At 43.2% G+C, this 26,987-nt stretch overlaps 1 protein-coding gene across 1 annotated transcript in view; it reads right to left on the reverse strand.

Moving 5' to 3' along the window:
• dnah5 (dynein, axonemal, heavy chain 5) overlaps window positions 1–26,987 on the reverse strand; it is a 67,438-nt gene that overhangs the window by 38,942 nt on the left and 1,509 nt on the right. Inside the window, exons 2-27 of the mRNA XM_090228180.1 lie at window positions 20,093–20,227; window positions 19,796–19,880; window positions 19,453–19,604; window positions 18,766–18,984; window positions 14,629–14,766; window positions 14,246–14,422; window positions 13,874–13,987; window positions 13,507–13,614; window positions 13,088–13,210; window positions 12,628–12,843; window positions 11,399–11,506; window positions 11,207–11,292; window positions 10,768–11,089; window positions 10,170–10,376; window positions 9,738–9,909; window positions 9,302–9,447; window positions 8,819–8,984; window positions 8,327–8,581; window positions 7,941–8,137; window positions 7,246–7,482; window positions 6,828–7,029; window positions 4,146–4,381; window positions 1,456–1,674; window positions 958–1,020; window positions 463–701; window positions 90–330 (exon numbers count right to left, since the gene is read on the reverse strand). Coding sequence (XP_090084306.1) covers window positions 90–330; window positions 463–701; window positions 958–1,020; window positions 1,456–1,674; window positions 4,146–4,381; window positions 6,828–7,029; window positions 7,246–7,482; window positions 7,941–8,137; window positions 8,327–8,581; window positions 8,819–8,984; window positions 9,302–9,447; window positions 9,738–9,909; window positions 10,170–10,376; window positions 10,768–11,089; window positions 11,207–11,292; window positions 11,399–11,506; window positions 12,628–12,843; window positions 13,088–13,210; window positions 13,507–13,614; window positions 13,874–13,987; window positions 14,246–14,422; window positions 14,629–14,766; window positions 18,766–18,984; window positions 19,453–19,604; window positions 19,796–19,880; window positions 20,093–20,227 — 4,563 coding nt within the window. The remainder of the gene's footprint in view (window positions 1–89; window positions 331–462; window positions 702–957; window positions 1,021–1,455; window positions 1,675–4,145; window positions 4,382–6,827; window positions 7,030–7,245; window positions 7,483–7,940; window positions 8,138–8,326; window positions 8,582–8,818; window positions 8,985–9,301; window positions 9,448–9,737; window positions 9,910–10,169; window positions 10,377–10,767; window positions 11,090–11,206; window positions 11,293–11,398; window positions 11,507–12,627; window positions 12,844–13,087; window positions 13,211–13,506; window positions 13,615–13,873; window positions 13,988–14,245; window positions 14,423–14,628; window positions 14,767–18,765; window positions 18,985–19,452; window positions 19,605–19,795; window positions 19,881–20,092; window positions 20,228–26,987) is intronic.

Here is a 26,987-nt window from a genome sequence, read left to right on the forward strand (position 1 = left end):
TACCGGTAGTTGTACGGCTATAGAGAATAAATTACCTGGAGCCTACCCGCGTTTCAGCACCAACAACAGCAACAAAAATCCATAATCACCTCAATTTCCTCTTTGCATTTGAGGAGCGGAGCTTCCATGATGTTGCGCAGCTTGAAAGTGTCCGTCTCCACCTCGAAGCTGTGTCCTGTCACCTCGGCGATTCTCTTCCAGTGACGCGTCATCATGGCCTTATTGGTCATCAGTTCTAGTAGGGGGCAACACTCGTTGAACTCATCTATACTTTTCTTCAGGTCAAGGAATGCCTTCCACTCTTTCAGGGCACGGGGCAGCTTGCGACAACTGGAAATGAGAGGGTGAAATAACACGAACATCTAACTTCCTTTTGGAAATGTAAATCCTCAATGAGATTATTCATCAGTGAGTTCTGTGTAAATGTCTCTCATGGTCTGGGTTGTAGTTTGGTTTCCTTACCGCGTCTGGAAGTCAAGAAGTTCGTTATTGATCCTGTCTATGTGGATGTCGGCCCAGAGGATGTCATAGTAGCCGTTGACGGTGTCGATGACACTGTTGTAGAGTCCATAGAGCTTCTGGAGGAGGGTGAGCTGTCTCCTGATCTCCAGCAGCTGAGGGTGTTGGGTCACAGGCAGGCCAAACAGCTCCTCTCCACCAGTGTAGGTGATGTACTTACGGAACAGGTTGTCAAAGCGATTCTGACCAAACAAAATGAAAAGTACAGTAAAGTGCATGAATGGTCACATATATCATTTCCAAAACCATACAACACACAATAATACAATCATGCATGTTGTTGGCCATGTTAAATATGGTAGAAATAAGTAATACATAAAATAAATAAGACATAGAACATATGAATGAAAACCTCTGTGAATGTATCAACTTAATGAAGTGCTGCAGAGCGGTGTATATACTGTAGATTCCTCTCTTGAAGATACACACTGTACTCACCTGAAACATGATGAGTCTGTCACTAGCGTCTTGGGGAGCCAGTCCGACAACCATGGGACCGTCCTGGGAATGAAACACAGCCTGCGTCAGCAATTAGCTAGCAGTCTTATTTAGAGCGTGCCAAGTTAACTGTAATATAAATAGAAATGTCTAAGACCTAGACAGCCTTGGTGTTAGGTGTAGCTGTGAGTAAGACCTAGACAGCCTTGGTGTTAGGTGTAGCTGTGAGTAAGACCTAGACAGCCTTGGAGTTAGGTGTAGCTGTGAGTAAGACCTAGATAGCCTTGGTGTTAGGTGTAGCTGTGAGTAAGACCTAGATAGCCTTGGTGTTAGGTGTAGCTGTGAGTAAGACCTAGACAGCCTTGGTGTTAGGTGTAGCTGTGAGTAAGACCTAGATAGCCTTGGTGTTAGGTGTAGCTGTGAGTAAGACCTAGACAGCCTTGGTGTTAGGTGTAGCTGTGAATAAGACCTAGAACGAGCTGTGAGACGTGTCTGAACCTTGTCATAGTCCTGATAGAAGTGTCCACAGTCCTCCACAAACGTCTGCACGTTATCTATGAGCTCTCCTCTGAAGTTGGGCTGCAGGGACACCAGCTCATTCTGGACCTCTGTGCTGTGGGCTAGCAGCTTCTCCCAGGTGTAGCGCAGCGTGTCCACCTTCTCTGCCTCCTCCTTCGCCACTACCAGGCCGTACTTATGGAGCATGGCATAGGACTCCTAGGAAAGGGAAAGGGGAATGCACAGCACTGAACAGACACATAATACAACACAAATCTCCAGTGTCTTCTCACAACCAAATACAGACTGCAAGGACTTAATCAAACTATGGGCAAATCCTAACTTCCACCTAAGTCGAATTATCACCCATTGATACCAATGCCCATAGACTAAGTAGAAATTTGACTTAGGTGGGAATTAAGATTTGCCTCCTACTGAATGAAAGTGGACATTGCAAACGTCTCAGTGAAATATTCATACAGTATCTCTCTGCAGTAGTGTAAAGTACTTAAGTAAAAATACTTTAAAGTACTACTTAAGTCGTTTTTTGGGATCTCTACTTTACTATTTATATTTTTGACAACTTGGACTTTTACTTCACTACATTCCTAAAGAAAATATTGTACTTTTTACTTCATACATTTTCCCTGACAACCAAAAGTACTCGATACATTTTGAATGCTTAACAGGACAGGAAAATTGTCAAATTCAAGCACTTATCAAGAGAACACATGGTCATCCCTACTCCCTCTGGCCTGGAAGACTCACTAAACACAAAATAATCGTTTGTAAATAATGTCTGAGTGTTGAAGTGTGCCCCTGGCTATCCATACATTTTAAGAACAAGAAAATTGTGCTGTCTGCTTTGCTTAATATGTTTATTATTTATACTTTTCCTTTTGATACAGTGCCTTGCGAAAGTATTCGGCCCCCTTGAACTTTGCGACCTTTTGCCACATTTCAGGCTTCAAACATAAAGATATAAAGAATCAACAACAAGTGGGACACAATCATGAAGTGGAACGACATTTATTGGATATTTCAAACTTTTTTAACAAATCAAAAACTGAAAAATTGGGCGTGCAAAATTATTCAGCCCCCTTAAGTTAATACTTTGTAGCGCCACCTTTTGCTGCGATTACAGCTGTAAGTCGCTTGGGGTATGTCTCTATCAGTTTTGCACATCGAGAGACTGAATTTTTTTCCCATTCCTCCTTGCAAAACAGCTCGAGCTCAGTGAGGTTGGATGGAGAGCATTTGTGAACAGCAGTTTTCAGTTCTTTCCACAGATTCTCGATTGGATTCAGGTCTGGACTTTGACTTGGCCATTCTAACACCTGGATATGTTTATTTTTGAACCATTCCATTGTAGATTTTGCTTTATGTTTTGGATCATTGTCTTGTTGGAAGACAAATCTCCGTCCCAGTCTCAGGTCTTTTGCAGACTCCATCAGGTTTTCTTCCAGAATGGTCCTGTATTTGGCTCCATCCATCTTCCCATCAATTTGAACCATCTTCCCTGTCCCTGCTGAAGAAAAGCAGGCCCAAACCATGATGCTGCCACCACCATGTTTGACAGTGGGGATGGTGTGTTCCGCTGTGTTGCTTTTACGCCAAACATAACGTTTTGCATTGTTGCCAAAAAGTTCAATTTTGGTTTCATCTGACCAGAGCACCTTCTTCCACATGTTTGGTGTGTCTCCCAGGTGGCTTGTGGCAAACTTTAAACGACACTTTTTATGGATATCTTTAAGAAATGGCTTTCTTCTTGCCACTCTTCCATAAAGGCCAGATTTGTGCAATATACGACTGATTGTTGTCCTATGGACAGAGTCTCCCACCTCAGCTGTAGATCTCTGCAGTTCATCCAGAGTGATCATGGGCCTCTTGGCTGCATCTCTGATCAGTCTTCTCCTTGTATGAGCTGAAAGTTTAGAGGGACGGCCAGGTCTTGGTAGATTTGCAGTGGTCTGATACTCCTTCCATTTCAATGTTATCGCTTGCACAGTGCTCCTTGGGATGTTTAAAGCTTGGTAAATCTTTTTGTATCCAAATCCGGCTTTAAACTTCTTCACAACAGTATCTCGGACCTGCCTGGTGTGTTCCTTGTTCTTCATGATGCTCTCTGCGCCTTTAACGGACCTCTGAGACTATCACAGTGCAGGTGCATTTATACGGAGACTTGATTACACACAGGTGGATTGTATTTATCATCATTAGTCATTTAGGTCAACATTGGATCATTCAGATATCCTCACTGAACTTCTGGAGAGAGTTTGCTGCACTGAAAGTAAAGGGGCTGAATAATTTTGCACGCCCAATTTTTCAGTTTTTGATTTGTTAAAAAAGTTTGAAATATCCAATAAATGTCGTTCCACTTCATGATTGTGTCCCACTTGTTGTTGATTCTTCAAAAAAAATACAGTTTTATATCTTTATGTTTGAAGCCTGAAATGTGGCAAAAGGTCGCAAAGTTCAAGGGGGCCGAATACTTTCGCAAGGCACTGTACATAAGCATATTTAAAACCAAATACTTTTAGACTTTTACTCGGGTACTATTTTACTGGCTTACTTTCACCTTTACTTTAGTTACTTTCTATTAAGGTAGCTATACTTTTACTCAAATATGACAATTGTGTACTTTTTCCAACACTGTCTCTTTGAAAGAAGTGTGCATTTGTGTTCCCTACCTCTATGGGTCCCACTTGGAAGTCAATGGAGATCTGCTGCTCTCTGATCTCCTTCAGCGATGCCATGGCGATGCGGATGTCGTCCAAGTCTTTGATTGGTCGGTTCAATTTCTTTGCCGCCTCATCCACTAACGTGAAGATGTTCTCCATATCTGTCCGGTACTTCCTGTTACAGTGCAGGCCGTAGTCCACCATCCAGCTCTTAGTCTCCACAGTCAGGGCCATCTTCAGGTCAGCTGTTCAACAACAAATCAGATATTAGTCTGATAATAACCAGATATTCATGCAGTTGTAATATTCTTGTTAGAACCAAGTATTGAGCTTATTTGTTATAATTAATTGGTATTATATTGAAAAGGTGATCGAATTGCTCCCGAATTGTAATGTTGTTAACGCATTTCTTTTGAAGAAATATTTATTTAATGTATAAGTGAATAGGTTGGTTTACTTTTAAGTTTAAGTTTTGACCAATAAGGTCTCTTTTTTAGCTGTGTCCAATGGGAGAGTTGACCTGGTTAACGGAAGGCCTGGGAAAAAAAGAGAGGGAGAGAGACGTTGAGAAAAGGATGGACATTACATTATGACCGTTGGTGAAAAATTATAAAAGATGATAAAAATAGAACAAAATCCATACCTACCGAGTTTTGAAGGGAAATACCGATTTTATTTTACAAGAGAGTTGTTATAATTTTGTTAAGAAAGACTTAGTGTAGACTGAAGCTACATTCTCATCATGGAGGTATTTGCCAGCCTTGAGGTTAGCCTAGCATCGTGCAACACCGAGAGAGAATTGCTTGGGAAAGATGAAAGAGTTCACGTTCCCATGGGATATCGGTTACGGCTAAAGAGTACTGTCTGCATTAATAGCTGTGCTTGTTGTGGATCTTGTGAGGAAACCTGAAAGGAACTGGCATACTTCACTGAGGTAATATCTACGAGTCGTGAGTAACCACAACGGTGGTGTGCTTCGGGACAACGCGCGCCAAGGGGTTCAGCAAGATAGAAATAATTTGGACATGGGTTGTGCACGACTCATTGGAGTTTATTATTTTTTATTTATTTTGATGTGGTGCTTTGAAAATGTAATAATACACATTTTGAACCTTATGTATGTTGCCTTGGTGGAGTCATTTACTGTTGCAATTTAATTTAATGTGTGGGAAAGCATATCCTTATACAATAACAAAAATCTATAATCATTCTATCTAAAGTTAATACCCTAGTCACCCTAGATAGTTTACAATAGGGATTCTTATTGGAGATGTCCTTCTCACCTAACATCCCATGCTGTTGAGATACTCTATGTAAGGTAATATTGTGAGAGTCAAATTCAAGCCTGGTGAGAGGGTTACACAGGGTTGAAAAATGAAATAATGGTATTGTGAAATACTACTAAGAACATGTGCAGTCATATTTGGAAGGGTTGTCTTGTGAGGTTAATGCAGGGGATCAGCAGTGAAAATAGCCCGAAATTTCACATAACGGGGAGAAAGTTGTAGAGTTACAGGTCAGTTTACAGTTACCTGTATTTTATTTTAGATTTTTTTATTTTTCAGGGGGTGCTGCAGCACCCTAAGCACCCCTACTTCCCACGACTAGGTACCTGTATAGAGGGCCAGTTCACCTACAGTAACATATTCTACCTATATAGAAGGCAAGAGCTCCCACAGTGATGTATTCTACCTGTATGGAGGGCAGAGCTCCTACAGGGATGTACTCTACCTGTATAGAGGGCCAGAGCTCCCACAGTGATGTACTCTACCTGTATAGAGGGCCAGAGCTACCACAGTGATGTACTCTACCTGTATGAAGGGCCAGAGCTCCTACAGGGATGTACTCTACCTGTATAGAGGGCCAGAGCTCCTACAGCGATGTACTCTACCTGTATAGAGGGCCAGAGCTCCTACAGGGATGTACTCTACCTGTATAGAGGGCCAGAGCTCCCACAGTGATGTACTCTACCTGTATAGAGGGCCAGAGCTCCTACAGGGATGTACTCTACCTGTATAGAAGGCCAGAGCTCCCACAGTGATGTACTCTACCTGTATAGAGGGCCAGAGCTCCCACAGTGATGTACTCTACCTGTATAGAGGGCCAGAGCTCCCACAGTGATGTACTCTACCTGTATAGAGGGCCAGAGCTCCCACAGTGATGTACTCTACCTGTATAGAGGGCCAGAGCTCCCACAGTGATGTACTCTACCTGTATAGAGGGCCAGAGCTCCTACAGGGATGTACTCTACCTGTATAGAGGGCCAGAGCTCCCACAGTGATGTATTTTATCTGTATAGGGGGCCAGAGCTCCTACAGGGATGTACTCTACCTGTATAGAGGGCCAGAGCTCCCACAGTGATATATTCTATCTGTATAGAGGGCCAGAGTTCCTACAGTGATGTACTCTACCTGTATGGAGGGCCAGAGCTCCCACATTGATGTACTCTACCTGTATAGAGGGCCAGAGCTCCTACAGGGATGTACTCTATCTGTATAGAGGGCCAGAGCTCCCACAGTGATGTATTCTATCTGTATAGAGGGCCAGAGCTCCCACAGTGATGTACTCTACCTGTATAGAGGGCCAGAGCTCCTACAGGGATGTACTCTACCTGTATAGAGGGCCAGAGCTCCCACAGTGATGTACTCTACCTGTATAGGGGGTCAGAGCTCCTACAGGGATGTACTCTACCTGTATAGAGGGCCAGAGCTCCCACAGTGATGTACTCAGGCTCAGCATTGATCTCCAGCTCCAGGTCTTTGTAGTAGAGGATCTGAGACTCAAACTCAGACAGCAGAGGGCTGCCTTGGATGAACTTTTGTATGGTGTCCTCTCGCTCCTTCCTCCAGATGTGGTGGTAACGACTGAAGCGGTCCAAAGCATTCATCACTTCCTGGCCAACAACAACACAACAGCCAGGTTTTAAATGCACTTTCAATAAAGTTTGAATTTAATTGATTTGATTTGATTTAGGTCTCATTTTCACAACATCTTAGGGGATAGGTATCAAACACAAAATAGTTAGAATTTGACACACTAAGGTCAGAACGTTAGGAAAACAGGAGAAACAGACTTTTTATTTTTGTTTTGTGTGTAGACCTGTATGTACCTTCTTGGTAGAGTTGATGGAGGTGCTGAGCACAGACACCAGCTTGATGATCTCCTTGTTCTCAGACACACTCTTGTAGTAGTTCCTGGCCTGGTAGGGTATGGCCTGGGTCACAGAGGCGGAGATGTCTGAGGTACTGCCGTCAGCCAGACTCCTGTAGGTGGTCTCTCCGTCCTCTGACTCACTGTCACTCTTGTCCTGTCTCAGAGCAGCCATGCGTCTCTCACTCATCTTCCTCTGTTTTGGCATGAACGGAATAATTCATCTTTGTTTTAAGACTAACTAAAACCATAATCTCATGATTGTGCAGATGTCACAGACATATTAAAGTCAAACATTTGATGTGAATGTGTTTTATATATATTTCCACACAATGAGGTTGGAATACTATGAAAATTATGATATTGCCTTTTAGTGTACGAGCTGTTTGAAAAAACTGCCTGACATTTTCAGCCTGTTTTGGTGGGATTGGGTTTTGACCTGGCAATAACAGCTAGTTTTCAGTTCTCCCCTCACCACTCCAAGACAGTCCTAGCAAATTCTTGCATGAGAAATTGCTCTTTGCTATGAAGGATTTTTTTGGGGACAATTTTAATTGAAAACAATCACAGTAAGGTACTTAATTGTTACTCAGAAATGATTTGATATTGAAATAAAAACTGCTGCAGTGTAGCTTTAAGCCAAAGCAAGCCCACCTTGGAGATCCTCTCCTTGCTCCACTGGCCGACTCCTTTACTGACACTGACCACACACTCCACAGCCCGGTTCAGAGCCTGCTGGACCTCATCTAGGGCTGGGACCATGGCGATATTGGGGATGGACAGGGTCACACTGGTCCTGAAGATAGGCTGCTGACCACTGCCCTTTAGACGGCTGGGGGAATCACTCTCTGCTGTGGGGAGATGGGCAGCATTGAAGTAGGGAGAAATGGAATGGGAAACCCTGCCCTTCTAGACAGCCCCACCTTACTCCAACATCTAAAGGGTGGAGCTCAAAGGGAGGCATTTTGTTACAACTTTGTGACAACTGATGATGTACATTTGGCTTTATAAATACAGTACATTGGATTAATGGAACTTACCCAGGAAATGCAGTAGTGAGGAGGCGTGGAGGCGTTTGCGGAGGGTCTCCAGGGTGTTGCGTGTGAGCCTCAGCAGGGCGTCCACGTTACGGTGGTTGAAGTGGGACAGAAGCTCTTGAGCCTCCTCCTCCATCACCTCCAGCAGGTCTCTCTTCTTCCTCTTCACCAGGGGAGACGGGGGGCCTGTGGTGCTCGCTGCCGTGGTGTTACGAGACAGCAGGTTGATGCGACCCTCTGACTTACCCTCCTCCTCCCCTGGGAAGAGGCATAAACAGACATGAATACACCTGCATGTACACCACCACGCACGCAGGCATGGACACAGGCACGCACACTTTCTCATTTTCAGTCTGTAACAGTCAGTCTTTGTGCACCTGAACAATCGTTTTGCTATTGTACCCTTTCCCTTGTATTTTGCTGACCCTGTTATCACTCTCTGTTTGAGTTTTTCTGCATCATGATTATCACAGTTAAAACTGTAGTTTACAGTACCTTCACTCTCCACTTGGTCCATATCAGTCCTGCTCTCCTCTAGCAGTTCCTCGTCCCCCTCCTTGTTCAGTTCAAACTCCAGCAGCATGTTGATGAGCTCATTGGTTGCCTCCTCCACCAGGGAACTCTTGGCATGGAGACTCTGAGCTCCCTTTATACACAGCTCCTACCATGACATAACAGAAGAAAGTACATTAGCCTATATCAGGGGTAGACAACCCTGTTCCTGGAGTGCTGCAGGTACTGCACCATTTTGTTCCAACTAGCCACTACACCTGACCAACTGAACTCAGCCGTTTCCAGCTACAGTAGTCATTTACAACATTAACAATGTTTACACTGTATTTCTGATCAATTTGAGGTTATTTTAATGGATGAAAAATGTGCCTTTCTTTCAAAAACAAGGACATTTCTAAGTGACCCCAAACTTTTGAACAGTAGTGTATGTGTTTAACACATAATACAGAGGGAATCTTTGTTTACCCTGGTGGTCTGAACGAACTCTTCACAGCTGAAAGGTTCCTCCAGGGGCAGAACCCACAGTGTGGCTCCACTCATCTCTTGCAGCACAGCGTCTATCCTGAACTCCACCAGGTCATTCACTCTGTCCATCAGCAGCTCCAGGTCCACTGGACACACAGGTCAGAGGTCATACATAGCACCACGGTGTCACCAGGGGTCACAAGGAAACAGCAGTTACAATCAGCTTTGCTCACTGGGACAGCAGATATAACTTTTTCCAATGGGATATTTGACATGAGTTGATCAGGCACAATTAACTGCGATCAAATGACGTCAAAGTTTAGGTGTGCTTACTGTTCTGGTTATTGTGGTGAGATTGTTCTGCCTTTTTATAGTATGGTGCTATGACAGAGCACAGTACAGTGCTGACAAGGTTAGATTGGACATGGTTACATACTGAGAGCACTGTTGATGCGGCTGAGGTATTTCTCAATGTTCAGTGAGGTCCAGTTGAGGGAGGTCAGGCCTGGCAGAATGGCTTCGTCCACCTTAGCAACATGAGGCATCACCAGTTGCCCAAAGGCACTCTGTATCTTAGCCCGGACCCTGGCGTTCTCCGTCAGAACCAGCTGTGGATGGGCGTCAGAAATAGAGAAATTAGTAATAACACTTTACATCATTCCTGGCATTATAATGTCTTCTAATCTTCGCATTAAGATTCTACTGACTAAATCCCACCTCATAGGACTTTGTACTCAATTCAAAATGAATTGAAATGACAGCCCTTGTATTACTGTTGAGTGTACATAAACCTTTTTAAAGACAGGATACAGTATCATGCTCAATATGCTTCAGTTGATCAAAAGGCATCATGGAAAAACTAGTGTACCTGCAGCTTGTTGTAGTTCTTCTTGAGGGCATCTTGTTTCTGCTGTAAGATGGCGGCAAAGGGAGGAATATCCAGCCTCATCCTGGTCATGCAGTCTGTCTCCCTAATCTGAGTCAGGATCTGGGGGTCAAAGTTGACAAACAGGTCCCCCGTATCGGGACATTTGACCAGTAAAGAGGCCTGGAGGCCCAGTCTGACCTCCTCGATCTGGGGAATGAGAACGTGTGTGTGTGTGAGAGAGAGAGAGAGAGAGAGAGAGAGAGAGAGAGAGAGAAATGGAGAGAGACAGCGAGAGAGAGCAAGAGAGTGTATGAGTGATATGAGTCTACAGTATGTCTGTGGGAAATCAACAAGTCAATCAAAAGTAATATCAGTCTTGCCAACTATGACAGCACAAACATATCTGGGACCAGGCTACAGATAAGGTACAGATCAGCATTAATAACAGTAACAGTTAACGCTGCTATGCTACGGAGTATAAGTCCAGCCAGTACTCCAGAGACCCTATCAAGAGTCTCAGAGTAGGAATGCTGATTAAGAATCAGTTTTGCCTTTAAGATCACAATAAATAAGACAACCAGGAGGGGCCCTGTCTCACCTGCTTCATCCATCCACTGTGGTAGAGCATCTCAAACTCTAGCAGCACCCTGGCCACCCTGTTGTAGTTCCTGATGATGCGTTTGGCCTCGGGCGTAGCCAGCACCCCAGGGGATTCCTGAAACAGATCCATGGGTTCCTGGATCCTCCGGTACAGCTGGCGGGCCCACAGGATCTTACCGGCTACCGGTGGCAGGTCCCGGCCAATGGGAGGATCCATCTTCTGCTTGGTGTAGTTACGGGACACCATCTCTATGTCTCTCCCATAGTTCTGAAGGATCCGCTGGTACTTCTCATCGATGCCCAGGTCTGGAATGCCCAGTCTTGGTGATGTAAGGGGAGATTATGATATCAAATGGAGAATTAATGAAAGGGCTGTTAAAAGGACTGAAATGAATTAAAGGTTAGTTTGACATAGAGGTAGACTGAAACAACACTACCTTTCAAATGTTTTGAGTACATTCAAAGCCCTCTCTGTGTTTTGAATCGTATCGAAAGTGTTATCCATGAAGGTCTTCAGCTGATTCTGAAAGCAAATGAACATACAAACAATTGTGCAAGTAAATTATGAGATTATTTAGATATGTTGTGTTATGATTTACTGGTAAGTTTGTTATTAAGTGTAAACTTACATGCAAGTCAGTGGTATTTTTACAAAACTCATCATAGTCCTGATCGAAGTCTGTTCTTCTCTGATCAAGGAAACTGTAGTGCTTTTTCTTCATGCTCAATACAATGCTCTGAAAATAAAAGGCAGACAGGTTATTTTTCCATTCTTTCCAAAGCTCTTGAGGCTTTTGATCATTTCTTGTGTCTGTATTCATTCCAACCAAAGCCAAAAGACTGTCAACAATGTTTCCGTTGAATGTTGTGAGACTGTTGGGTTTAATTTCATTTTAATCAGAGTAGTAGGCCACATAATATAGCATGTAGAATGATGATGACATGCAGCTTCTGGCTGGACACCATCCCTATTTAAAGATCCTCCATCTACAATGGCAGGGATGAAAGGCAGTGTATAAAATAGCAGTAATTTCTCCAATGAGCAGCTTACCATAAAATATGTATATTCTGGCTCCTGTGAACAAACTGTCAACTTCAACAAAAGGCCATCAGGACTTAGTAATAGAGTGTCACCCCCTTTGAAGAGGGGGATGACCGTGGCAGCTTTCCAATCTTTAGGGATCTCAGACGATACGAAAGCAAGGTTAGTAATAAGGGTTGCAACAATTGCGGCGGATCATTTTATAAAGAGAGGGTCCAGATTGTCGAGCCCGGCTTATTTGTAGGGGTCCAGATTTTGCAGCTCTTTTAGAAAGAGAGACAGTTAGGAGTTTAGTATGGCTATATGCTTGGTAGAGTTGATGATAATGATGATGAGGCATGCACTGATGGACAGAAACAAGGACAAAAAAAATTGTGGTAAAGTTACCTCCCATTTCCCCTGCATTTCTGCAGTCTGTCCAGCGGAAGTAATAGAAAGAGCAGATATAACATTACTACAGTTGCAAGGAAAAACATCTAAAAAGGTAACATTTAAAACGCTAACGTCTGAAAAGGTAACATTTAAAACGCTAACGTCTGAAAAGATAACGTCTAAAAACCTAACGTCTAAAAAAGTAAAGTTAAAAAGGTAACATTAAACGGTAACGTTTAAAAAGGTAACGTTTAAAAAGGTAACGTATAGAAATGCAATGTGTTAAGTCATGCCTAAAAGGGTAACATCTAAAAAGGTAACATTTAAAACGGTAACGTCTAAAAAGGTAACGTTTAAAAGGGTAACATCTAAAAAGGTAACGTCAAAAAGGTCATGCCTAAAAAGGTAAGGTCTACAAACTATTCTAATCTCCGAACAATATACCTGAAAAGTGGTTGCCATAGTTTCCAGGCCTTCTATCTTGGAGTCCTGTAGGGCTGAGTAAGTAGTGATGGTGCTGAACATGTTCAGGATCTTGTAGAGGCGTCGTTGGAACGTCTCAAACTTCCCAAAGATGTACATCTCACTGAAATCAAACTGCCTCTCGGAGGGACTCTGCTCCAGCTTCTCCTTGGTCTTGTGGAAGCACTTCTGGTACTCCTATAATGAGATAGATGGGATCCAGATGAAAAGTCATTGGAGGAGCATGGAAAGGAAGTTACACTGTAAAATAGTTAATTTGTGAGAAGTGCGTAAAGGATGTGATGGTATTACACTAGATATAATATATTATTTTATACATTAAAGATCTTAAGGGCCTGTACTTTCAAAAAGCACATTTCTTTGTTCCTTGATTTAGCATAGTATTTTAAATGATCTGGTTATAGTGTGTTGAAAGCAGTACCTGGTTTAGGTGGATAGCAGCTTTCAGTTTCTCAGCTACAACACCCTGAGGCTGGTCCCATATGGACGCAGAACCGTTGTTGGTGATGTAAGCCTTACATGCTGTAATCATCTGGTTGGTAACCTAAGACATGGAGATACCGAAGAAAAAAGGATACATTTCACGTGCCACTCTATTAAGTAATCTCAATGGGATGACTGGTTAACAGGCTTGGGACGGAGGTAGACAGCACTTCAGCTAACATGAGACCAGGTGGTGCGGCCAAATGCACCAAGAACATCAAAGAAGAATTGACAAGATTGATATCAATACACTCCTAATGATTAAATGTAATACATTTGGAAGCTTTTAATTGTGAGCGAAATTTACAGTCACCTCTTCTTCTTGGTGGTTAAATATACTATCTTGGCAATAATGACCTTGACAAACAGGGAGGTGATCTTCTCTGAGGTGTTGTAGTAGCGGGATATACTGTGGATCATCCGGATGGCATTGATCAGGCCTGGAATGGCCTCCACCATCGACACCTGCGTTCATTTAGCAATCAATACAATCATACAATGATGAATTTTCAAATCCATTAAGATCGATATACATAGAGGACCGGTTTCACAGATTAAGCTTAGTCCTGGACTAAAAGGTTTTAAATTGAGGGTTCTTCTTAGTCCAGGATTAAGCATAATCTGTTTGGCCCGGGAAACTGGGAAACTATGTAAGTCTGTAGTTAGTAAATCTTAGAAGAAAATTAGTTGTTATATTGAAAACTATTCAATATTAGTCTCTCACAGGGTCGCTGTTGTAGAGCGGGTCACAGAACTTCTCCAGAGTGTAGAGGTACTTCACATTGTCCTTGGCCTCGTTGGCTGAGTCAGTGATCCTGGTGTCCAGCTCTCGCCAGGACTGGTGGGACAGATACAGTCATCAAACATGCACTGTACCTATTCTGCTACAGTAATACAGGAAACACCAACTGAATTCAGATATGAGAGCCATGTTCAGTAAGCGTAGAGGAGTACTTTACTTAATTTGTTTATGTGACTGGCTCCCACGAACGAGTCTCATGTAGCAAAAATCGAAATTGAGATTTTAACATTTTATTAGCAGGCCTTTAACATCTACTCTTGTGTTACGGAGGACAGGGTGTAACAGCTTGCTCACCTTGATGAGTTTTGACTTGGCCATCATGAGAACGCCCAGGACAGATTTGACATCGGGGCTCTTCAGCTGGTCCAGGAGGTAGTTGAAGCGGGACATGCGTTTCTTCCAGTGGTCCAGCTCGGCCCGCGGCCCCAGGTCATCTGCCTCCTTCCTCAGCTGGTCACTCTCAGCCAGCACCTGGATACAACACAATCACTGCTGATTGGGGAATGCAATATCTATACACTGTGTTAGATGTGGTGGATCTTGATGTAATTTCCCCTGAGAGGATAAATAAAGTTGTATTGTATTGACTATATTAAACACACACCTCCACCCACAATAAAACAGGTCCACAGAGGGGATAAGTGTGCATGATGCTATTGAGGTTCAATCTATTTTACCTGTTCAATCTGTTTGATCCACACTTTCATACAGGCCTCTATCTTCTCTGTTGCCTCTGTGCTGTTAGCCACAGCAATGAAGTCAGACGGGCCTTTCAGTGTCTTCAGATCAAATTCGTCACATTCTTTTAGATTCACCTAAATTAAATGATTAATGATATCAATTGTATATCCGTATATTAGTAATTGCAAAATTACATTTGTTTTGATAAGCATGTGAGTGTGTGTGTGTGTGTGTGTGTGTGTGTATTTGATTATTTGTTATTTAAATACTTATTTTCTGTGTATTTGAGTATTTTCAACTAATGTGGCCCAAATCAACCACATCTATTGGAATTATTTTTAAGTATTTTCAAATAATTTTCTTTAAATAGCATACTTTTTGAAAGTATTTTCAAATACTTATTTCAAATATTATTTTCAAATACCTGGGTTAAATACATGGGAGTGTATTTGAGTCAGTGTATTTGAGTTTTCCAAATACATTCCAATATTCAACTACTTGTCTTTTCAAATAAAACACGTCTGAATAATTACAGTGGCAAGAAAAAGTATGTGAACCCTTTGGAATTACCTGTATTTCTGCATAAATTGGTCATCAATTCATCTAAGTCACAACAATAGACAAACATAGTGTGCTTAAACTAATAACACACATATGATCGTATTTTCTTGTTTATATTGAATACATCATTTAAACATTCAAAGTGTAGGTTGGAAAAAGTATGAAAACCCCTAGTCTAATGACTTCTCCAAAAGCTAATTGGAGTCAGGAGTCAGCTAACCTGGAGTCCAATCAATGAGATGACGTTGGGGATGTTGGTTAGAGCTGCCTTGTCCTATAAAAAAAACACTCACAACATTTGAGTTTGCTATTCACAAGAAGCATTGCCTGATGTGAACTATGCCTCGAACAAAAGAGATCTCAGAAGACCTAAGATTAAGAATTGTTGACTTGCATAAAGCTGGAAAGGGTTACAAAAGTATTTCTAAAAGCCTTGATGTGCATCAGTCCACGGTAAGATAAACTGTCTATAAATGGAGAAAGTTCAGCACTGTTGCTACTCTCCCTAGGAGTAGCCGTCCTGCAAAGATGACTGCAAGAGCACAACGCAGAATGTTAAATGAGGTTAAAAAGAATCCTAGAGTGTCAGCTAAAGACTTACAGAAATCTCTGGACCATGCTAACATCTCTGTTGACGAGCGAATGGTATGTGAAACACTAAACAAGAATGGTGTTCATGGGAGAACACCGCGGAAGAAGCCCCTGTTGTCCAAAAAACCCATTGCTGCACATCTGAAGTTTGCAAAAGTGCACCTGGATGTTCCACAGTGCTACTGGCAAAATATTCTGTGGACAGATTAAACTAAAGTTGAGCTGTTTGGAAGGAACACACAACATGATGTGTGGAGAAAAAAAGACAGCACACCAACATCAAAACCTCATCCTAACTGTAAAGTATGGTGGAGGCAGCATCATGTCTTGGGGCTGCTTTGCTGCCTCAGGGCCTGGACAGCTTGCTATCATCAACGGGAAAATGAATTCCCAAGTTTATCAGGACATTTTGCAGGAGAATGTTATGCTGTTGTCACGCTCTGGTCTTAGTATTTTGTGTTTTCTTTATTATTTTGATCAGGCCAGGGTGTAACATGGGTTATTTTATGTGGTGTGTTTTGTCTAGGGGTTTGTTGTAGGTTATGGGATAGTGGTTAGTGGGGTTGTCTAGAATAGTCTATGGCTGCCTGGAGTGGTTCTCAATCAGAGGCAGGTGTTTATCGTTGTCTCTGATTGGGAACCATATTTAGGCAGCCATATTCTTTGAGTGTTTCGTGGGTGATTGTTCCTGTCTCTGTGTTTGTTTGCACCAGATAAGGCTGTTTAGGTTTTCACGTTACGTTTATTGTTTTTGTATTGTTCGTGTTTATCTTTGATTAAAGATGTATCGAAATAACCACGCTGCATTTTGGTCCGATCCCTGCTACACTTCCTCTTCAGAGGAAGAGGAAGAAGAAAACCGTAACAGAATCACCCACCACAACAGGACCAAGCGGCGTGGTGACAGGCAGCGGCAGCAGGAGCAACGAAGTCTGGATTATGCGACTTGGGAGGAAATAGACAGGTGGGCGGTCGACCCAGGGAGAGTGCCGGAGCCCGCCTGGGATTCGCTGGAGCAATGCGAGGAGGGTTATAGGAGAATGGAGTTGGAGAGACGAACACGGCGGCGCGGATGGAAGCCCGAGAGTCAGCCCCAAAAATGTATTGGGGGAGGCACAGGGAGAGTGTGGCAGAGTCAGGAGTCAGACCTGAGCCAACTCCCCCTGTTTCCGTAAGGAGCCAAGGAGGAGACCAGAACCAGAGCCGGTGTTGGAGGTGAGCGAAGCAGAGACTATGAAGGAGTTAATGGGGAAATTGGAGGAGAGAGTTATGAGGGAGTTGTTGTGTTGGTGCATGAGGCACGGAATTCGCCCGACGGAGCGTGTCGGGGATTTGATGGCACCTGGGTCAGCTCTCCATACCCGTCCTGAGGTGCGTGCTAGTTGGCTGGTGAAGATGGTGCCAGCCTCACGCACCAGGCCTCCTGTGCACCTCCCTAGCCTTGCACGTCCTGTGCCAGCTCAGCACTACAGTGCGCCTAGCAGTGTTAACCATGGTGGGCGTGGTACTGGTCAGGCACCGTGTTATGCGGTGGAACGCACGGTGTCCCCAGTACGCGTGCTTAGCCCGGTACGCTACATCTCAGCTCCTCACATCTGCCGGGCTAGGGTGAAGATCCAGCCAGAGCGGTTGGTGCCAGCCCTACTGTCAAGATCTCCAGTACGCCTTCACGGTCTGGTCCATCCAGTGCCACCTCCACACACCAGCCCTCCGGTGGCAGCTCCCTGCACCAGGCTTCCTGTGCGTGTCCTCGGCCCAGTACCACCAGTGCCAGCATCACGCATCAGGCCTACAGTGCGCCTCGCCTGTCCAGCGCTGCCGGAGCCTTCCTCCTCTCCAGCGCTGCCAGAGCCTTCCTCCTCTACAGCGCTGCCGGAGTCTCCCGCCTGTTCAGCGCTGCAAGGAGCTGCCAGTCTGCAAGGAGCTGCCAGTCTGCAAGGAGCTGCCAGAGCTGCCAGTCTGCAAGGAGCTGCCATAGCTGCCAGTCTGCAAGGAGCTGCCAGTCTGCAAGGAGCCGCCAGAGCTGCCAGTCGGCATGGAGCTGCCAGTCTGCATGGAGCAGCCAGAGCCGCCAGTCTGCATGGAGCAGCCAGAGCCGCCAGTCAGCCTGGAGTGGTTCTCAATCAGAGGCAGGTGTTTATCGAACCATATTTAGGCAGCCATATTCTTTGAGTGTGTCGTGGGTGATTGTTCCTGTCTCTGTGTTTGTTTGCACCAGATAAGGCTGTTTAGGTTTTCACGTTACGTTTATTGTTTTTGTATTGTTCGTGTTTATCTTTGATTAAAGATGTATCGAAATAACCACGCTGCATTTTGGTCCGATCCCTGCTACACTTCCTCTTCAGAGGAAGAGGAAGAAGAAAACCGTAACAGCTGTCTGTCCGCCAATTGAAGTTCAACAGAAGTTGGGTTATGCAACAGGACAACAACCCAAAACAGAGAAATAAATCAACAACAGAATGGCTTCAACAGAAGAAAATACGCCTTCCAGAGTGGCCCAGTCAGAGTCCTGACCTCAACCCGATTGAGATGCTGTGGCATGACCTCAAGAGAGAAGTTCACACCAGACATCCCAAAAATATTGCTGAACTGAAACAGTTTTGTAAAGAGGAATGGTCCAAAATTCCTCCTGACCGTTGTGCAGGTTTGATCCGCAACTACAGAAAACTTTTGGTTGAGGTTATTGCTGCCAAAGGGGTTCACATACTTTTCCCATCCTGCACTGTGAATGTTTACATGGTGTGTTCAATAATGACATGATTGTTTGTGTGTTATTAGTTTAAGCAGACTGTGATTGTCTATTGTTGTGACCTAGATGAAGATCAGATCAAATTTTATGACCAATTTATGCAGAAATCCAGGTATTTCCAAAGGGTTCCCCTACTTTTTCTTGCCACTGTACTTTGAAATGCATGTGAAAGTAATTTAGATATTTGAAATAGTATTTGAAGCCAGGTCTGTTGAGCGTTCACGTCACCTACCTTCTCCTGCAGGCTTTCCTGTGCCCCGGCCAGCACAGACACAAAGCTGTCCAGTGAGCTGATGAATTCCTGTTTAACTGACTGGGCCTGTGGACTGGCCAGCTCTCCCCAGCCATGGTCCATCTTCTTCAGGCTGGGTATGAAGATCTCAGACAGCAGCTGCTCCACACTTTTAAGCAGGCCTACCTCTGTGGTGTCCAGCATGTTGAAATTCACCTCCTACCAGGGCCAGAGAATTTTAGATTGACATGACCACACAGTAGGCCAGGGGATGACACCATTTTAGAAGCAAAGATTGGGCTGACGTGTCATACTGTTACTAATATTGTGTGCTTTAAGCCTTAAACTCTTTGAGCAGTTTTCCTGAAGGCAAGGTTAAATAGTGTTATGAATGATAAGAACATTGTTATACAAACATTGTTTAAGCCTTTAGACATATAAATCTTGATCAAACGTATAATGCCGACTATGTGTTGGATCAGGGTTCTCCAACCCAGTTCCTGGAGAGCTACCCTCCTGTAGGTTTTTAATCCAATCCCAGTGTAACTAATCTGATTCAGTTTATCAATCAGTTAATTATTAGAATCAGGTGTGCTAGATTAGGGTTGGGGTGAAAACCCTACAGGACGTAGCTCTCCAGGAACAGGGTTAGAGAGCCTTGTGTTGGATAGTAAGGTGATGACTCACCCTGTGGACATTCTCAGAGGTGATAGCCTTGGAGGGATTGGCTCTTGTGAAGAACACACAGACACCAGTCAGAGCCACATCTTTGCCCTCAGTGACAAACACCTTGTCCTTCTTACTCCGGTTTGGGGCCAAGGCAGCTGCTGCTGATGCTGCTGCTAGGGAGCCAAAAAAAGCAGTTACCCACTATATCATCTTTACGACCGGAAGAAGGGTAAGATACATTACTCAAGCCTTGCAAGTTTCAGCCTCTTTGTCTTTGAGCTGTAACTCTACTATTAACTGTGTTATTACTCTGCTATTATTATATTCCCCTATTATTTCCCTTCATGGCCAATCATCTCACCTGCTTCAGCTGGCTCCACATCCTGATAGTAGAACATGATATGAGGAAGTCCCTCAGCCACAAAGAACTGCTCCATGCGCTCAATCTATGGGAGACAGGTTCATCACAATCACCGTTTCCACAATGAATTGACCTTTACTTGATTAAATCGCTTTTTCACAAGTTATTACCATACATACAGGTGTGCAGAAACAAATGTTGCATCCGCAAGCAGTGGCCAGCTACTCAACAGTCTGTCACAAGGGACCACAGTGTAGGGGATTGATGTAGGTGGAACAGTGAAGTGTTATGCTCTACCTGAGTTCCCTCCAGAATGGCATCCTCCACGTCAGCCTTCTCCAGGCCCAGGCAGGAAGCCACGATGCTGAGGACGTAGTCATGTCTGCCATCCAGCTGAGCTCTCTTAGCCTCACGCTCCTCTTTCAGCTTTTGCTGCAAACAAAGAGACAGAGAGAGGTATCATCAAGTCAACCCCAGTACAGATTCAAACTGGATGGATTGCTTCGACAAGAGGCGGAACCAAATTCTGATTAATATTTCAGCCCAGAAACAATTAAAGAAATTAAAATGATAATGACTGGATACAACGGAGTCATTCACACATACTTTGAATGCAACAATCTCACTGTTAGATATGAGAAATGATTGAGGCTCCCTTTTGCTCCTTCTAGACTTTGAGTCAGCCATTGTTCAAAAAGTTCACAGAATGACAATCACTTTCCCATGTCAGCCAAGACAGCAGAATTCAGGATACTTGAAGAAATATCAGAAAAAAATGCAATATCTTCAATATATACTGCAGCTTTGTTATTAACAGTAAAAATGCATTAATGAAATGTAAAAAAAACAGCAAAATCCTACACAAAGAAGTGAAAATGAAAGTGATAGCCTATTCCTTCATGGAAATCTCTTGAACCATGATCTCTGATAAAACATTTTCCCTATACTCTAGACTATTTAGCTATGCCTCTTTCTCTGTCTTCTGTCTTCTGTCTTTACCACTCCTACCCACTAGCTATCCACGGGTTATATACAGTGAAACAGACTGTTTCTGGCTAGCCTATAACACTACCCTGGACAGCCCAGTGGCTGGGGGCCTCATGTTAAAGAAGTCAGAACAGAGACAGTAAAATCTACTACAATGAGTTGCTTGGTGGTGCTGCTAGGTAACGGCAGAAAAAAGGCAAGCCAATAAATTAAGCCGACTTGGTGTTGTATTTTATGGGCCGGATACAGATGCTTTCAAACTCTGGTTTTATTTTCCCCATTGACAGTCTGGAATGTAGCCTGTGTTGTTTGCATTACTTGCAAGGGTTAGTCTATTTTGGGATCTAGGCCCTTTGGGTTCAGCACATTGCAACTTAATAACAAAACATTTTATAGCTACTGGCCAGACCATTTACCGGCAGACCAGAAATACTAAGCACACTTAAGCTGTTCCTGCATTTATTTGTATCTACACTGGCATGTTACTATTTGGCAAACACTACACATTTTCCCCTAACATGCTGACCAGACCGGACACATCGCATGCGTGTGCGTTGTAAAATAAATGTTTTTTAATCATTGCACCCACACTGCTCGAGCGCATCAGCGAGCGTCTGCGTGGCCAGGCCCTAAAATATAAATTGGTTCTATTTGTGATGCTCAACGCGCTGAAAGTCCGACCTCTCCCATCTTCTCATTGGTTTTTAGAAGCATATACCCACGTGGGTGATTGAAAGATGAACTTAGGTCCACACTCCAGTCAGTTGCGGTAATGCACCTAAAGTTGGTAGCCAACCACCATATAAAGTCCAAAATAAGAAGAATAAGCCTGATGGAATAAGGAGAGATGACTAGAAACAAATTCAGTTTATCTGTGGATTAATTGTCAGAGTAGAGGATCTTGTGCATTTCAGGTAAAATAACAACCCAATGTTTATATCCCAGGACAAATTAGCTAGCAACAGAAAGCTGGCTAGTTAAATTGCCATAAATGTTTAATGCTTTTCGACCTGTCCCCAAATTAATATAATTGGGTTCGCGCCCAGGCTCTGTCGTAACCGGCCGCGACTGGGAGGTCCGTGGGGCGACGCACAATTGGCCTAGCGTCGTCCGGGCTAGGGAGGGGTTGGCCGGTAGGGATATCCTTGTCTCATCGCGCACCAGCGACTCCTGTGGCGGGCCGGGTAATCAAGGTGGCCAGGTGCACTGTGTTTCCTCCGACACATTGGTGCAGCTGGCTTCCGGGTTGGATGCGCGCTGTGTTAAGAAGCAGTGCGGCTTGGTTGGGTTGTGTATCAGAGGACGCATGACTTTCAACCTTCGTCTCTCCCGAGCCCGTACAGGAGTTGTATCAATGAGACCAGATAGTAGATACTAAAAACAATTGGATACCACGAAATTGGGGAGAAAACGGGGTAAAATTCAAAAAAAAATATATATATATATATATAACCTGCATGTCCTGATCAAGTCTGGTGTGGGGGGACAAAATCAACGTGGGGGCGATGGCACACGTGGACGCACGCATGTGTGTAAGAATGTATTTGATGCCATGGATAACTCACAGTAAATGTGACTCAGACTTGGCCTTAACGTCTTTAAAGTGCAACAGACCAGTGAGCCGGCTTGGCATCAATAACTCAGCAGTCTGAGTTATTCATGAGTTATTCATGCCAAGCCTGGTCTGTTGCACTTTAAAGACGTTAAGGCCAAGTCTGAGTCACATTTACTGTGGCTTAATTGATAACTCCAATGGATAAGCCCAATTAAAAGATATATCCACATGAGTTCCATCCAGGTATCTGGTGGGAGTAGGAAGAAGATAGCAGAAGACGATGGCTAAAGATTTACAGCAGGCCTTGAGGTCATGCAGCAGATCAGAGGCAGCAGCCATCAGTCAACAAGCCTGGACACGAAAGACCAAACACAGCTATTGACCTATTGGACAAACCCAAGCCCCAGACTGCATCCTAAATGGAACCCTACTCCTTACATAGTGCACTGCTTGGTCTCTGATCAAAAGTAGTGCACGATGTAGGGAAAAGGGTTCCATTAGACACGCAGCATGTGCATCACAGGCCAGCCAGTACACTACTGATTCACCACACTGCCAGAACAGATCCACTGGAGGAAATACATGCTTATATAAGCTAGCCAAGACAGGGGTTGCTGGGCGACACACACATCACACCTGCTCCCTGGGCTGGCAGTGATTCCAGTCCAAGGCTTTCATGATGAGCAAACAGCCACCTCAAGCTTCATCCTACAGACACACACCACAGCACACCAAGCACCAAGCGTACACAATGGCAATCTCAACTGTCTGCAAGCTTTCAGCTCAGATAAGAACTGAATGGCTAGAATGAAACTATCCTGACAAAACAAATCACGAAATACTTCAGGAGAAAAAGACTGATAACTGTGACATGGGCGTTTGGACGTTGTGAGTCTTCTAATCCACCCGACGTTTGCAATGAACTCCATTGCAAACAATGTCTCTATCATAGAGTGTATCAAAAAAATACTGACTGAAATTGCTTGTTTCTACTGAATTTATCACAATTCTACAGAACAAGACCGAGAGCCAATCTTGACCAATGACTGATTTCAGTTTAGTTGTACTCTGGAGCCTATACATTTTTCAAACAGTCAGCAACATGCACACCATATTAGCCCCAATCGGTGATCAAATAGATGACCATTAACCATTATTAACCATTATTTGGCAAGGACCCACTAGGTGCTTGTTGTCTCCGGTAGATCTACTCCATCTTCTCCTATCATCATACAAGTCCTACAGTGACAATCTCTTACCTTGATCACTCTTGAGACACTCTGTTTCCAGAGCTGTTTTCTAAATGCTCTAGACATGACACTTAGCTCCTCATATCAAAGCCAGCTCCCAAACGACCATCTACAATCTATGTAGCTACAGATAGAAATCAGTGAGTGCTGTAGAGAAGATAAGAGTGACTGTGATCACTCAGGAGAATAACTGGCATGCCTTTGTTTGCTCCCTACCTTGCTTAAACTGAGCTAACTGTCAGTGAAGTTAAAATCTCCTATAAACTATTCAAACAACTTAAAGACGCTGGCAAGTTGCCAAGCTCCGGCACATGACACACAGCCACAGGTGATGGGTATCACAGTAGAAGGCCACAGTATATTGTACACCAAGCCTTCATGATGCCATTGTGCAGGTGACAAAACAGATGAAAAGGAACCTTCATAATCCCCTATTACTGTGTCAGGTATTGTGTCCAACCTTGACCTCTCTAAACCACAGAGAACCCATGCGGTGAGGCCAAGTATAAGCCTCTATGTCAGGGATCACCAACTAGATTCAGCCGCGGGACGATTTGTTCTTGAGTGGATGGTCATCGAGCCGGAACATAATTACAAATAGACTGCAAACTGGCAGCAAGACACCAAACATATAATTATATATATATTTTATATGACTAAAACCTTGCTTACATTTGTATACGATCACATATCTCTATTATGCGTGGGAATACTCTTGAACATGTTTTACCACTTGGAACTGATTTGCTGGTGTTCTTAATCTTTTATGTCCCAAAAAAGTAGCATATTATAATAATTTTTGCTCAGAAAACTTGGGGTCCAAATTAAATCACCCACGGGCCAAAATCGGCCCTCTCAGTTGGGGAACCCTGCTCTATGCGTTACCTACCCGAATACATAATGTGGCATTGATCTGAAGATGCGAGCAGTCTCATATACCAAATGATCCAAACTGCGTTGATATTACTGTAATGACCAAAACATTGTGGACAGTGTATTTTAATACTAGCCTATATTTGTGATAAGTAGCACAGCCTTGATGCAGATCTACAATAGAAAACAAATTGATCAAACAACAAGAGTTAATGGAAATGCTCCTTAGTTCCACTGAATACAAGTTAATGTACTGACTTTCTTCTCCAATGCACATCTGCCTAATTTTCATTCTCTCAACGTTGTGTTTATGTTATTACAGTAGCTAATTTTGTTGTGTAAGTTGATCAAAAAGCAATAACCTAAATACAAATGTATACGGTTTTACATTGAATTATGATACTTGTGACATGTTTTTCAATGAACTAACCAGTTATTTACATAAAATCTAAAGAAAGGCAAACAAGAAATAGAGCCTTTTGCAGCCAATTTAAATCTGACAAAAGTAGTAAGACAGTGATATTCACAATGTTTTGATACATTTGAAAAATATTTTTAAAAGTTTGTTTTTCCCTACAGAATTTACTCAAGTTAAAGTACAGTACACATTCCTAAAAGAAAACCAACCAAGTACTGTAACGTGTTACTTGTAGTGTGTTACTACCCACCTCTGTATTTTCATGAATCCCCAGTACTGTAAAATCCATACCTCTGATTGATCATTTATAGATGGGCAACATAGCCTACAGGCTGAACCTCTATCTATACAATGGTCTGGTAAACAGTCCAGGAGACTGTTATGGTATTAAGATAAATACAATTGTTGGTTTCTTAAAACATTCATGATGAAATGCATGATTTGGTCACAGATAGGGACCTGGGTGTAGCCTAAGTAACGTCATGTAACAGAACTGTGTAGGTCAGCTTACCTTGTTTTGATAGTCAGGTTTAAAGTGAAGCATCGCCACTCTCAACAAAGCAACCTATTTAAGGAATCTACCCTCTTAATTGACATTAATTACTATTCATGAGAACACAGACAAGAATTCCAGTGCATGCACTGCAGAACAAGCACAGCCAGCGATCAGCAACTTATTTTCCAGCCCAAAGGTTACTATCTGAAATTATAATATTGTTTTCTCCTCAGACAGAGGCTTGCTAACTAGATAGTGTAGTATTGGGTGACCCCCTGTAGGCTAGGTAATTATCAAAAGCACTGCGATCACCTTACCAACTTCGACAATGGGGCTTGGGGCTGAATGGGTCATTGTTATACAGTAGAGTAGAGGCTACAGTTACAGACAGTTAGAGTTACAGACATGTCTCCCCTGGACAGGTATAAAAGAGCCCTGTGGTCCAATTACTTGAGGAAAGGATTGACCAACAGAGAATGGATGGTGTTAAAGACCAATACACAATAGTAGGCTGAGACCTATGTTGTGAAAATCATTGTTAGGCTAGGCCTAGTTCAATCCAACCAAGGAACACAATGACTTCTTAATAAAAGTAATTCACCCGTGTGCATGTTGTTTGCATGTTGTACTGAAACTAGAAAGGAATAACACTCATGTAAAGTGGTGAAAAGTAGGGTGAGATGAAAGTGCCAGCAGCTGAAGATTAATATGACAGAGCCAATCCTTCAAAAATTAGGGGACCAACGAGTCTGGAGAAATGTTGAGTGACAAAACAATCCACCCAAACATCCAATTCAAAAGGGCAACCAGCATTTGGCTACTGCCTGTCCAAAGAGAACAACATACACCAAGAAACAAACACACCAGCCTATTGAATTGAATTTATTTTGGGTAACAGACACATACAACAAAATGTACAATTTGTACCCAGAGGATATCACTTGAAAGTATTAATTAAAATGCTTGTTTCCAAAGTGGTCCTCAATATTAAATTCCATCAGATTACACAATATTGGCCGAGGACGCTCACAGACGAAGCTGCCCCTCATATGGGGTGAGAGAGCGTTTGATACTTGGAAAATTATCGTGCAGCTTTGCATTTAAAAGCAGTTAGATAATGAATATTTCACTAAGGCATGACTGATTTCTAAAGTGAGACATCTCATTTGGAGAAACTGGGTAATTGGAGTCCCCACTGAATTATGTATGATCTGGTGAGAGCTCAGAGGGATCTAAGAGAAGGCCCCCATAACATCACCATAACAAGCACAACATGTCCCCATAACATCACTATAACATCACAAAATGTCCCCATAACTTCACCATAATATCCACAAAATGTCCCCATAACATTTAAAAAATATATTTAAATGTAACCTTTATTTAACTAGGCAAGTTAGTTAAGAACAAATTCTTATTTACAATGGCGGCCTACCCTGGCCAAACCCTGACAACACGGGGACAATTGTGCGCCACCCTATGGGACTCCCAATCACATCTGGATGTGATATAGCCTGGATTTGAACCAGGGACTGTAGTGACACCTCTTGCACTGAGATGCAGTGCCTTAGACAGCTGCACCACTCGGGAGTATCACCATAATTGCCCCATAA

This window comes from Oncorhynchus mykiss, chromosome 3 (genome assembly GCF_057628025.1).
Source record: "Oncorhynchus mykiss isolate SJ-2025 chromosome 3, ASM5762802v1, whole genome shotgun sequence".
Lineage (NCBI taxonomy): Eukaryota > Metazoa > Chordata > Actinopteri > Salmoniformes > Salmonidae > Oncorhynchus > Oncorhynchus mykiss.